General features: G+C 42.0%; 1 protein-coding gene across 21 annotated transcripts in view; it reads right to left on the bottom strand.

The window, feature by feature from the left end:
- Positions 1-309: 309 nt before the first annotated feature.
- The window catches only part of EIF4G3 (eukaryotic translation initiation factor 4 gamma 3), a 153,779-nt gene continuing 141,361 nt past the window's right edge, over positions 310-12,727 (bottom strand). For all 21 annotated transcript variants that reach the window (XM_080564324.1, XM_080564338.1, XM_080564344.1 and 18 more), the window contains 8 exons: positions 11,442-11,614; positions 9,115-9,240; positions 8,109-8,190; positions 6,194-6,292; positions 5,099-5,245; positions 3,523-3,604; positions 1,909-2,055; positions 310-979 (listed from right to left, as the gene is read on the bottom strand). In XM_080564324.1, coding sequence (XP_080420450.1) covers positions 798-979; positions 1,909-2,055; positions 3,523-3,604; positions 5,099-5,245; positions 6,194-6,292; positions 8,109-8,190; positions 9,115-9,240; positions 11,442-11,614 — 1,038 coding nt within the window. In that variant the 3' untranslated portion in view covers positions 310-797. The remainder of the gene's footprint in view (positions 980-1,908; positions 2,056-3,522; positions 3,605-5,098; positions 5,246-6,193; positions 6,293-8,108; positions 8,191-9,114; positions 9,241-11,441; positions 11,615-12,727) is intronic.

Genomic DNA, 12,727 nt, shown 5'->3' with positions numbered 1-12,727 from the left:
TGTATTTACAAGCCTTAAAGTTGCTCTAAAGGTTCTGAAAGTATCACTAGTACTTTTTCCCCAGGGTAGCACTGTTTTGAATGAGTTATTTTCGGAGCACTCTGGTCCACAGCAGTTTTCTCAAATGCATTTCCTTCTGTTCCAAGGTTATGTATGTTTTGATTACTATTTTCTTTTTAATTTCTGAAGCAAGCTGAGATGCAGGCAGAAAAATCTGATGACAATTAAAAAAAATTGATCTCTTCCTCATCTAGCTTACCCCAACCCCCTTGAAAAGTTTTATCTATTTTATCATGCTTTGAAACAAAATTGAGGTGCATATGAAGGGGAGGGAAATTTATTTCTCTGCTTTTGTTCTATTATACAATTTGTTTACAGAAACTGCAAATTTAAAAATTACACTGGCATTTGCAGTCCTTAAAATAATAAATTAAAAGTTTTAAACTTTTTTTTTTGCTAAACAGATTTGTTTCGCTTTGTGTTTTATGTAAGTATGAGTCCTTGTTTAAAAAGAAAAAAGATTAAAACAGAAAATATTTTCTATAAATAATACATGTATTTTGGTTTAGTGCTCCCGCCCTCAGGTTTGAAGTTTACTTTTTTTCAAGTACCTTTTTTCCTCCATGATCACCTTTGTGTTTATCTATTTTTACCTCTCCCACTCGTGCATGTGTGGGGGAAGGGGGGGGTCTGCGCGAGAATTGGCCTTGCTGCACTGTGATTGGCGAAGACGTGAAACTTTTTAAAAAAATACTTAAATTGTTTCTTTTTTTTTTTTTTTCCTGTATTTTTAAGTTTTAATTATCCTCCGACTCCTCTTCGGCCTCCCGTAGCCATGTGAAGAATGCTGTGACAGACTTTAGCGCTACTCCTTTCCCGTTCTGCTCCGCTGGGTCCTTGCTGCTTTCCCACTTGTAGAAGGCATCCTCCGATATTACCTCCTCATCATACAGGCAATCAAAAAACATCCGTAACAAATCTGCAGTAATGGAATAATGGGAGAGAACATCTGTTAGTGCTGCGCAGTTTAAGTCAGTAGACAAAGACGCGGTTACGGATAAGGGGATTAATGTGACCTTTAATGCAAGAGATGCAGACACAAGTAAAAGGAAGATCTGTCACTGAGTTATTGCTTCCTGGCTGGTTAGACACAGCTGAGAGGGAAAACAGGTCCCTCTGATGCTGTGGGATAACATATGCTCTGCAGGAAAGGGAAAGTGGCTGTGAGAACATATTATTTAGGGACCGGCTGGCAATCCACGACTGCCCATTCTCCTTTGCATGGACCATGCAGCTCGGCTCCTCTCCAACACCTGATTTTATGTGGCTCAGCAGGAGAGAGAACAAACGACTAGCCCCTTAAAGCTAAGTATTATCAAGATGGGTGGTTTTGTGCACTCTTTTGTTATGTGCTGCAGACTGCCTGGGTACCCTTGCTCCTCTTGCAGTCCCCCGCCTCTTTTCCAATGCCATTTTTCTACAGTGTCTCTGGGACAAGACTCATCAGTTGCCCAACTCCTTTGATGCAGCAAATAATGCAATTACAATGCACAATGCTCTCACATGTCCAGGTATTGTAAACCTCAACAGATAACTTTTTTTTTTCCCTCTCTTTGCATCCCTGAGATTTGTCCTTCCTTCTGCATGGCTGCTTATGGGATCAATCAGGAGAAAAGCCCACCTCCAGCAAAGCATTTGGGGAACTGCAGTTCTCTAAAAGCTGGAATCTGGAGAAGCAGAAACCACTGTATGCTATTTTCTCTCAGCCGCTATGTACAAAGCTAAAACTTTGTTTTCATTGTCAAGAAAAGCACGGTCCTCTTCCAGACTCTATTGCTGGACTTAAACAGAAACAACTTTTCCTTAAGCTGTCAGGGTTCAAGACCCCAGTTCAGAGACAACACTTACTAGGAGGCTGATCAAGTTTTACTATTGATGCTTGTAGTGCATAAAGTGCTTGTAGTTCCTTCTCTGTGTCTGAGTCTAGGTACTTGAGTAAGATCGGCACTCTCTGTTTGATAACAGCAGTGTCCACACGGAAGCTAGAAGAGTCCGCTGAAGGGAAGAGAAGAAAATAGGGTCAGCTTTGGTAGATAGCAGCAGGGGTGGATCTTTTATCTCCTTTATTTATTCAAGTAGAAATTACAGATACAGGTTAGCTCTGAGACAAAACACGATGAGAAACAATAGGAAGTATTTCTGCTCAAAGGCTTTTTCTGGAAGTCTTGATTTTTACGCTTTCCCAAATTCAACTGACATCTGCAGTGCTCCTGGCCCTAACCAGTCAGCTGAAATATACAAAGAATTACAACCTAACTTTGCAGTGCAAATCATGCCCAAAGTGGGTGCAATGGCTGGAGTTAAAATCTCAGCTATATAGAAAGTTTTTAGATAACTTTTTCTTTCCCCGTAAAAATATTAAAGGCAGAAACAGAACCATCAGCTGCACACAACATAGGAAATCAGGAATATATAAAAATACATGTTAGAAGTCTGTCAGCAACATGGGTAAATTAGCAGCTTTTAAAGTAGATCATATAACACAATTAAGTGATTTTTGAAAACAAAAGAAAAAATCCTCAGTTAGAGGCACGGTCAAAAAGTAAAACAGATCAAGATGTTTCAGATACACCCCCAGCAGAGATTCATCAGGAGGCCCTTCGACATTTGTCATAAAATCCTGTGTCACTTCGCCACTAACACTAGGTGGCATCAGAAAGGTTCCATTCTCTGAGAAGAAAGGAGCCGGGCTGCATCTTGCCCCTCATCCTTCCAGCGACAAGATGAAGTTCAGACCATTTTCTCTGAGCATGACTCTTACAGCTAGGCGCAGAAGTGGGTGCTTTACAAGCACAATTTTTTGTCTTGCCAGATGCCACCAGTAAAATTAAAGAAAACAATGTGAACTGACCAGATGTTTCTGGCTGCAGCGCTTTATTCAAGCACCCCTGGGAATCTGAGGCTCACATGTCTGACTTGGGAACCCACCTCCTCCATTTTCAACCAACTGCTGTACATACAAATAATTCATATAAACTGTCTTTCTAAAAACGCAACTTGCTTTGGACATAAAACTATTAACAAGACAGATACACAAGCTGGCTTCTGTTCTGCAACCCACGTTTCCAACTCGCATGTGGCAATCTGCGATGGTAGAGTGCCCACGCAAGCTTGCTGACACAGGAGAGGAAATGCTAATTAACTTAATAATGTCTAGCACATTTCCACCTTCACTAGAAGAACCAATGAACAATCTGGTATTACTCAGCTGTCTGAAACATCTGCTCACGCAAGGTCACTGGGACACGCCAGGGCCTTGAGAACACCCTACCCAGCAATGTTCCTGGCTGTCGCAGGGGGAATGGACATCCTGCTCCTCAGCACTAGAATTCAGCAGAGTTCAAAAATCTTACTGTATGATGATAAACAGCTCGGGGGGGGAGGAATGATATAAACCCGAAAACTGTAAAATAACTCTTTGCATTTTTTGTTTGTATGGTGTTTACACTGCAAGTTACTCACCTATAATAGCTGCTTTACAAACTGCTGTCATTAAAGCTCTAAGGAATGTAGGTGAACTCATCTGGCTTTCATCTAGATTAGCCTGAAATCGAGAGTAAATGGACCAGTTAAAAACACGCGGGTGTGTAAGAGCAACTGTTTCCAAACTCCACTGCTGAATTTGGCAGGAGGTTCGTGTTCAGCGTAAACCGCTTGAGTTGGAACCCAATTCACCCCTGTGCAGAACTTCAGCTTTCCCATTCAGTCCTTGGGAATAGCTCAGGTACATCAACATGCAACAACAGTTCTCTTGTGATCGATACCCCATTTAACTACTCCCACAACTAGTCATTGTCTCAAGAAAAACTAAAACAACAATGCTTGGCATTTACAGCACCCTTATACATTTGCTAAGAGTTTTAGGCTTTTTCAACAAACTTTAAAGAATGCTCCTTGGATACAGATTTGTTTGCTCTGTAGAAGAAATTCACAAAATGGCTACGTAACTTGTCCAAGACTACAAAGAGAGCCTGTGGATGTCCCCAGATTTTCAGTGCTTCTTTCATGTCACTTTTCCACTTCTCTAACAGCCACAGAAAATGACATTTCGAATACATTCCTCCAGCAACAGAAATAACTGAAATGAAGCTGACCGAGATTTAGCTGTAAGCACAGATCTAAATGAATCAGGCTGAGTATCATTTCAGGCACAACACTTAAAATCTGGCTTAAAGGATGCAGCCACAGATAGAGGGCAAAGCCTGGTCCAATGCACTGGGAAAGGTACGTGTACCCTGAACGACTGCCCAAAGGACATTTTTGCAGCACGGCAGAGCATGCAGTTGGACAGGGGCTCATTTGCTAAGGTCAATCAGAAAAAGCAATGAGACGTTTTTATTTCATTATTTGAGAAGAAAGAATGTAACAGCATACTCAGTCTAAAAAGTAATCACAAACCAGAAACAGTGAGTTTGGAGTCAAAAAGTCTATGGCAAGTAAGCAGAAAGTTACACAGTTGCACGTTAATACAACTAAAAATCTTTCTTCCTAAAGCCTACATTGTAGTAACCGATTAACTATATATAAAATTTAATTCTTTGGAAGTGCTGATTGCAGAGACCTGATCATCTTAGTGTTCTAAGCCTAGACAGGAGAACAAAAGAAAAAAAATCACTACCACAACTATTTCTCACTTCTGACCGTGCCTAGGTGTGCTGTTTCTTGTTACACCACAACTTTATCAGGCAAGTGTGGAGGCACTGTGAAAGTATAATGGAATCCTTTAAAACAAAAGATGCGAGACAGCTCACCATGAATATAATCTGTGTCTCAACCAGTAACATACAGGTGAGGGCTGTCAATGCCTCTGAGTTTCCCACCTCAGTGGAACTAATGCAGCAATACGGAAAGGACTCTGTGCCAGTTACTAGGTCTTGAAGGCTGTCTCCCAGCAGTTTTCCCCCCAGATAACTTGTGCCTGCCACTGTATAAATGCAAAATGACCCGACAGACTGCAGAGATGCTCCTTCAGATGAGAAAACATTCACAAAAGCAGTTTATAAACTGTGTGCAGGGAGGGTGTAAATAGTTTTTATACCTCTACCCAGTCAAAGATTTGTTCATCATTCGCCTTGTCCTCAACAATGAGTTTTTCTAGCTGCTTGTTCAGCTCTTCTGCAGAGAGTTCTTTCTCTGAAAGTGCTTCTGAGGAACTGGAACAGTCAGACTCCGTGAAGTCCAACTTCTGCAACATCAGAAGTGATGATGAGAATTAGTTAAATTAACTTTCCTATGCTGAGTTATACCAAATTGAGGCAGCAAGCTACACTTCATTCTGTTTTCCAATCTTTCAAATGCTAAGCTATCATTACAATGATTTACATACTTTCTTCTGTTCCAAATACTACAAAACATTTTACAAATGTGGGAATTGCATTATCCAGCAAAGACAATCAGGCATCCCAGAACAACTCCAGCCCTGCACAGTATGCGTATGCACAAAACAAAGTGCGTGTTGCTCAACTAGAACTACAGGGAGCTGGACTGCAATTACTACAGTCGACATTTGCTCAAAAAACTGCAGCTAATGCCCCAGTTCTTGCAAAATGTGACAGAGGATCTGCAGTCCCCCCCACCAATCATCAGGCCTTGGTAACCCATTTCATTTCCTGCAGCGCAGTGCTTCCTAAGAGCCAAAACAGGGCAGTGGATCACTTGGGGGCTCCAAAAGAAGATGGAGCTCCTTCCTTAGGAAGGCAACAACTGGCAACAGCTGCAAGGTGCCCTCCATGAGGCTTGGCTTCTTGCTTTGTGAAACCCTCTGAGATCATTTGCAAGGTGGGACAAGTAAATAATTGCTATCAATTATTCTGACCCTTCTGCTGGCTGTCTGTCCTGCTTGCTGCAAAATTAATTCTCGAGTTCATTCCCCCCTTCTGGAGAAATACATCTACTGGAGGAAACCAACTGATGGGAGACGCGTGCCTCGGATCACAGAGGACAAGGCAGTCCTGCTGGCATTTCAGAATGGAGGTGCTGAAATCATCTAACCTCACCTTAATGAGGGAGACATTTCATCCCACGACCCATACCAACTATACATAAGGATGGGATGCAACAGGATGCACAAATGGGACGGAAGGCCAAAAGTCAGCGTGACAAGTCATTAAGCAGATGCTTGCTCTTAACTCACTTGTTCCATGAGAAAGGTATGTACATCCTCCCCTTCAGGTAAGTAGTCCTTCCAACTGAGGCCAGTCTCCCTCCATAAGGCTCCCACTTTCTTATGGCTCTGAAATACAAACAGTTCGGTCATTTGAAAGACTTGAGAGACAACCATGGGAGCTCACACAATCTGGAGTGGTGCAGCTGTGTCAGGAGAAATAAAGAACCGTTCAGCCACCAAACAAGATGCCTAACAATAAGGTGAAAACATCTGGAAATCCCGTGCAAGAGAAAGCATATACACAATCCTGCCACACGTATATGTATCTTGTAAAGTGGTTAAATGCCACGGTGGTGGGTAATAAACAAGGCATAACGTGACACATGGGGTGTGCAACAGCTTCAGCCAGAGGCTACCTATGAGAAGGGACACATCTGAATAAGGCACAGTTTCCCATGGCCATGACAGAGCTGGCAGTTCGATGACTTCGATTCCTCTCCTGCCTCTGCCATTAACTTCCTCCATAACTCATTCCACCCTGCGCTGGTAAGTTAGCTATTTTTTAGAAAATAATTATTTACATGACTGTTTTCTGTGCAGAGATCAAACCTCAAATTCAGGTACATGATACCAAGTTCACCGTTCCATTTTGAGAATTTGCAAACCTTGAGGAAAAACTCCTTTGCAGCACGTATACTACCAACCTATGTTGCACTGGCCTTTTGGTATCCTGCCCAACGCGACATATGTACAACTCTGACAAGAATAAAAATCCTAGTAACAACCAGCTCTTTTCCCTCAAATGCTTTGCAAAAACTTTTACCTCATAGCACCTGCACAAGGGACATCACTGTGTAGCCTAGGTTAAACACCGATAAAAGCAGCTCGATTTTCCATTTACAAAGCAGATTACAATCTTAAATATACAATGTGGGTTATTAAATGCTACTTGTGCATAGTTCCTGCTACAGTTCATCAGGATCTGAATTAGATGACTATTATTGCATTAAAACACCTGATCTGAAATACCCAAGTCCAAGTATTGGACCAGACAAGATAGAGTTATAAAGCTATGGCAGAAACCCAAGCCTGTCTTCCAAATCTTCAGAGCACAGCAGCTTTTCTCTCACAGAACAGAGGAAGGAAAAACAAAACAAAAAGCAATCAAACGAAAACAAACATGACTGTCCAAACAAGCATAAGACTAAAATAAATTAAAAGCCACTATTTGTACTGCTAGCCTGAAATGCTCCTGGAACAATCACCCTTATCTGAATGCATGCTTAAAAAAACCAAAAAGGCAAGTGAGGGATTTTACAGGGTTTAAAATAGACACTATCCAAAGTGCAGTATTTAGCTGGATTAAAAAAAAAAAAAGACAAAAATGGAGACAGAGTTATAGGGAAATCACCAAACTGTTTGTACACACGACTGTGAAATGTGTAAGAGAGCTCTAGAAGTTACAGGGTGAAAAGGTGTCACTACCCCTAGTGATGGGTGAGTCTTAAGAGTTGGCAGGTTTAGTTTGGATAAGCACCCAGAAGTCTGAGAGGCCATCTGGAGCTTATCCGAACTCTCAGAACCTCTCCGGTCTGCAAGAACAGCTCTCTCGCAAGATTTCCGGCACTTGCTGCTTCTGGTCAGCCCAGAAATACCTTGAGAATGTCCCTCTTGCAGTATTTCAGTACCCTAGCTTCTGGAAGAAGCCAGGTGCAAAGGTACCTGCAAAAGGGAAAAGTGATGAGAAAAAAGTAGTTAACTTTTTGGAACCTCGCAAGGCTTGGTTTGAAACCAGGGATGAAGAAGCAGGTTTCCTAGGTTATCTGGACTGGCTGGTCCACCCCTAAATATCTTCTTGTGGGAAATGTGAGCATGTAGGCTTCATGCATAAACATACACTTGTTGCATCCAGCTCTTATCTACAGTATGCCTGGATACTTACCATTTGTTTGCATAGAAGGTGCAAGATTTCAGCAAGCAAGACCCCGGCTCTTCCCACAGGAAGCAAAGGTTTGCTAAATTCTCTAGAATGAAAGAAAAACAGGTATTTTTTCTTATAATTTGAATCATTTCTGAAGACAGTTAAATTCTCATAAAACAGCACTCCAAGTCTGGAATGCAAGGCAAGGGGTAGTGATGAAACTGAGGCATGAAAACAGCTTTAACTTCCGCCAAGGATAAAGGATTTGATCTAGCTAGCACTGCTGATAAAATGGACTTTAGTGATGCAGTGCACTTGCTACAACAGTGCTTATTACCAATATATTTTTTTCATTTTTAAGTGAGTTCAAATCCACTCATTTTTTGTGGGATGTTGCATTCAGGTAGGAGGACCCTAAAAGGTAAGAGCTTTGGGGGGAAAAAAGGCTATTATTTTCTTAATACACTACTTACAGGAAAAGGGAACCGTTCAGTTGACTTCTAGTTAATCCCCCAAATGTATAAGGACATGTACAAAATAGAGGAACTTTGGTCCTGGAAGCAGTTTCCAGTCTTGCCAACAAGGTTTTGTGCCCGTGTTTAAGGCAACGCCCAGACAGTTGTTACTACACTCCAAGACAAAGACATGTGCATGATACCTTGCTCTCACAAAATCCAATTCTCAGAGCTTCAGTGTGCTTTTGACTGACACTGACTGTACAACATCAGGTTATTTTCTAGCTCAACTGAAACAAACAGGATTGTAGTTTACTTATAGATAAAACTTTCACCCCTGAACCATGTCTACAGAGCAGCAAGCTCCCTTCCCATCACAGCTTTCCTTTTGGTGCAAATCAGAAGTCCCAAACAGTATGCAGCAAGCCCTGCAGCAACTCATATGAGAAGCTGAGCCTTTAATACTATTCGTCTTTTATCTGCTGATGGGAACCATGTTGTCAAAATACCATGGCATAGCCAGGCAGATGGCTCTGGCTCAAACGCCACTGAAAAAGAGCAGCAGTACTTACTGTATAAGTTCTCTCATAGAGATTCCTCCTTCTTTTAACATGGGGGTCACCAACTCAGCTAGGTACAACCAAATATGGGGTATATCTATGGCCATATCGTCTGCCATCTCCAAGGTATCTGAAAACCTTTAGGAAAAAGAAGAAAAGCGTCAAGCATTAAGTACAACTCAAACTGAGGCTTTTCCTGCAAAGTAAATGTCTACATTTAAAAAACACTTTGTTAAAACAAACCAAGATAACGAAGAATACTATTGATGTGTTATGCTTTCAAGTGATTCAAAACTGTTAGGAGTAAATTTCTTGCTACAGTAACACGCAGAGCATGTGGGAAATGCATTGTCTTCTGTAAAACCAGTAGGTAGAGACAACACATCCAGGAAAGTTTCATATACAGTAATTCTTATATCCCAGGAACAAGCTGTTTGCTAACCAGTAAAAACCTGTAAATGTAAACAGCATTTTTGTCTTTAAAAGATCTAATAAATCGAGCCTTCTTAAAAAATCCAAACATTTACAGAAGGGGGATTAATAATAACACAGGTCCAAATGTAAGGCAATCAGCAAAATGTTGATAAATAAGTAAAACAACGTAAGAGAAAGTTCAACACACAAGAGGGTGGCTGGTTTCTTCCTCCACAAGCTATTTGCTCAAACCAGTTAGAGAATGGTCATCAGGAAAACAAAATGCAGCAGGCTGAATTACAAAACTGCTCCCCAACTCTGGATACGGTTTCCAGAATTGTTCAAAACTTTTCTTTTTGATAAAAGCCGTGTAGGTAGCTTCACTTTTCATGCCTGGTACAAGATGATCATTTTTCTGGCTCTCCTGCCAGTTCTGATTGTTGTCCATTTCTCCCTTAAAGCTCAAAAATTCTGGGGTACAGCTTCTAAGCAGGAACCGTCACCTTGGCTTGTCTCTTTATGTCCTCTGCCCCTAGTTCAACCTAGTTTGCCCAAGCACTTTTGCCAGAATTTGGTTTCCTGCTGTGTATCTCTCCAGACCTGTGCTGGGACCAGCACTCATCCCATAACCCCTAATTACAGAGTAATTTGTCTTGCGTGAATAATAGTAGTGGTTTATGGTGTTCTTCTCATGTACCCACTGAAAACCATGGTGGGCACTCGCCCTTTCATCAACTTCAGGACCTATTTTACTTTGTTTATGCCATATTCAAACCACACATCCCACTATTTCATCACCATACTACTTATTTGGCATCACAACTACTTGTCCACACCTTAGGAAACGCAGGGACGGCTTTAATCACAACCCGTTATGGGAACGTATCGCTTCAAACATCAGCAACTGCATGGACACAGACAAGCATACTCCCTGGGGATGTATTTCGTACTGCTATTCTATACAGTTTTGAACTTAGGCTGCCTAAACTTTTCCCGTGAGCCACTCAATTTCATCAGGATGAAATTCACTGCCAGATGTGGGTGCACGGGGATCACCATTGGAGCTGTCAGCAGTACCACAGTGAGACAAGATTCAAATAAAAGCAGCAAGACAGGGCAAGGTATGCAGAAACTCAGCGTCTGAAGGCATTATTTCATCTCCTTGTTCTCTGGCTGCTTTTCACAGCTATCCATTTTAACCAACCTGTTCTAAGCCCTAGCAAGGGCTGAGTGGTGCCAGGGATCCCTCCTGGGTTCCTTTTACAACCGGACAGCACTCACAACCAGAGGCGGTTACCATCTGAGAGCTGAAATGAGCCAGCAGCCGAAACTCAGTTCTCTGAGGAACACCTTTCCCGTCTGAAACCACATCTGGCGCGTGTTCTCTCTCCTTCACAGACCCCTGAGGCCACGTCTACACCCTGAAGTTGAGTTGTCCCAAGCAATGGCACTGTATGGGCGAAGCCTGTTTTCACCAGTGCGAGGGTGGCTGCCATTCTGTGGATGCTCAGGACTTCAGACTATGGAGCTTCCAGGCACTAATGTCACATGAAGATTTTTATCTTCTTCCTCCCCTTTTAATCATATTTAATGATTTGCCAAATGCCAAACATTGACAAATACTTTGCAAGATGGAAAACTAAACACACACATTTAAATATACACCTCCATATTTGCTTAGAAATAAATACTTACATAAGTACAAAAATATTTACTTTCATTAAAGTATCTGAAATAGTTAAAAATACAGTAAAATATTTATATTACTGTCAGTATACCCAGGTGGAAATGCTCCTTCAAAAAGGATGCATGGAGAGAATAGGATATGAAAGCAAAGTGGGAAATCATTCCCATCCAACACAAACAGTGCTCATCTGCAATGAACGCTCAAGAAAAGTATCTGTTTCTGTGTGCAGAATACAAACCCCTTGAAGAAATCCTGCTTGCTCAGCTTTCCTGACTGCACCAACTGATGTAATAACTGGCCCATGTGATCCCTGGTGATCTGACTCCTCTCAAGTGTCGACTCCACTCCCACTCGCACGAAAACAGGCAGCAGATTCTGGGCACTGAGCTCCTCCACGCACTGCATTGCTTCCTGTTCAAACGACACGCAGGATCATTTGCCTGAACTGCAAACATCAACAAAACAAAACACGAAGTGGCGCAGAAGGATGTTTACTGCTAGGTTAGGGTGCACTGCTTAGCAGCTGGAGTATGGGATGGGGATTTTTCTGATGGCAGGTCAGGAGACTCCTGGCTTTGTTTTTTCTTTTGAAAGTGAGTATTTATTGAAGACAAAGGTGCTGAACTAGGCTGTGGAACCTCATCACAAATCACCACTGAAATGGCAATCAGGAATTAAAAAAAAGATGAGAATTTAGACTGTGCAGGCAACAGAATTTTTAAAATAAACTATCATGCTCCAGGGTACAGCTTGGCTGCTAAGTGTAAGGACAGGAATTGTCTTCTGGATGCCACCAAAATGCCTATCGTTTTATAAAATATTAAGCCAAGTCAAAAAGACGAAATATCTGGCCTGGCACAGAAATGCCTGCTTACAAAAACACACCATATAAAGAAGCAGAAAATGTGGGTACCATGTAGAGGAAAACCTCCTCTTTATAAAGTTTCTACTTTCTGGCATGTACATTTTGCAACCTAAGCAAATAAAATGCTCTTAAATACAGACTTTCAGAAAAATGCTCTGTCACATTTCAAACCATGTCCATTGTCATCTGCAAAGATCTTCCACCAACTTCCTAGGTTCAGCCCAGTGGATCTCAACAGTCCCCTAGCTACACACATCTGCTCTTTGTCTTAGTTATCAAGAGCTGGCAGCCCCAGCTGCATTGCTGGAGGCCCCAGCTGGCTGCTTTCCGCAGGTCAGGATTCGGCAGTCCCAGACCACGTGCTCAGGTCAGAGATCAGAGGTGCCTGACGGATCCCCGCGTCTCCAGGACAGAGAGGTGACCATGCCGCTGGCTGGCCCTGCTGGCACTGGGCACTGACATACGCTCAACGAAATGAAAGCTCAACGGCTTTCATTTACAGGCAGGTTAAATAGCAAAGACTAAACTCAACACTATTCCTTTGCTATATCCTACATTAACATATGCACTCATATATGGCCTATTAATGCGAGTTTAAGCTGCGTTTGTCAGAAACTTTGTCACATACCACATATGAAGGGCATTGAGATTTTAAAGTT

This window comes from Anser brachyrhynchus (assembly GCF_964034855.1).
Source record: "Anser brachyrhynchus genome assembly, chromosome: 21".
Classification (NCBI taxonomy): Eukaryota; Metazoa; Chordata; class Aves; order Anseriformes; family Anatidae; genus Anser; species Anser brachyrhynchus.
This window is presented reverse-complemented; position numbering and strand designations above follow the sequence as displayed.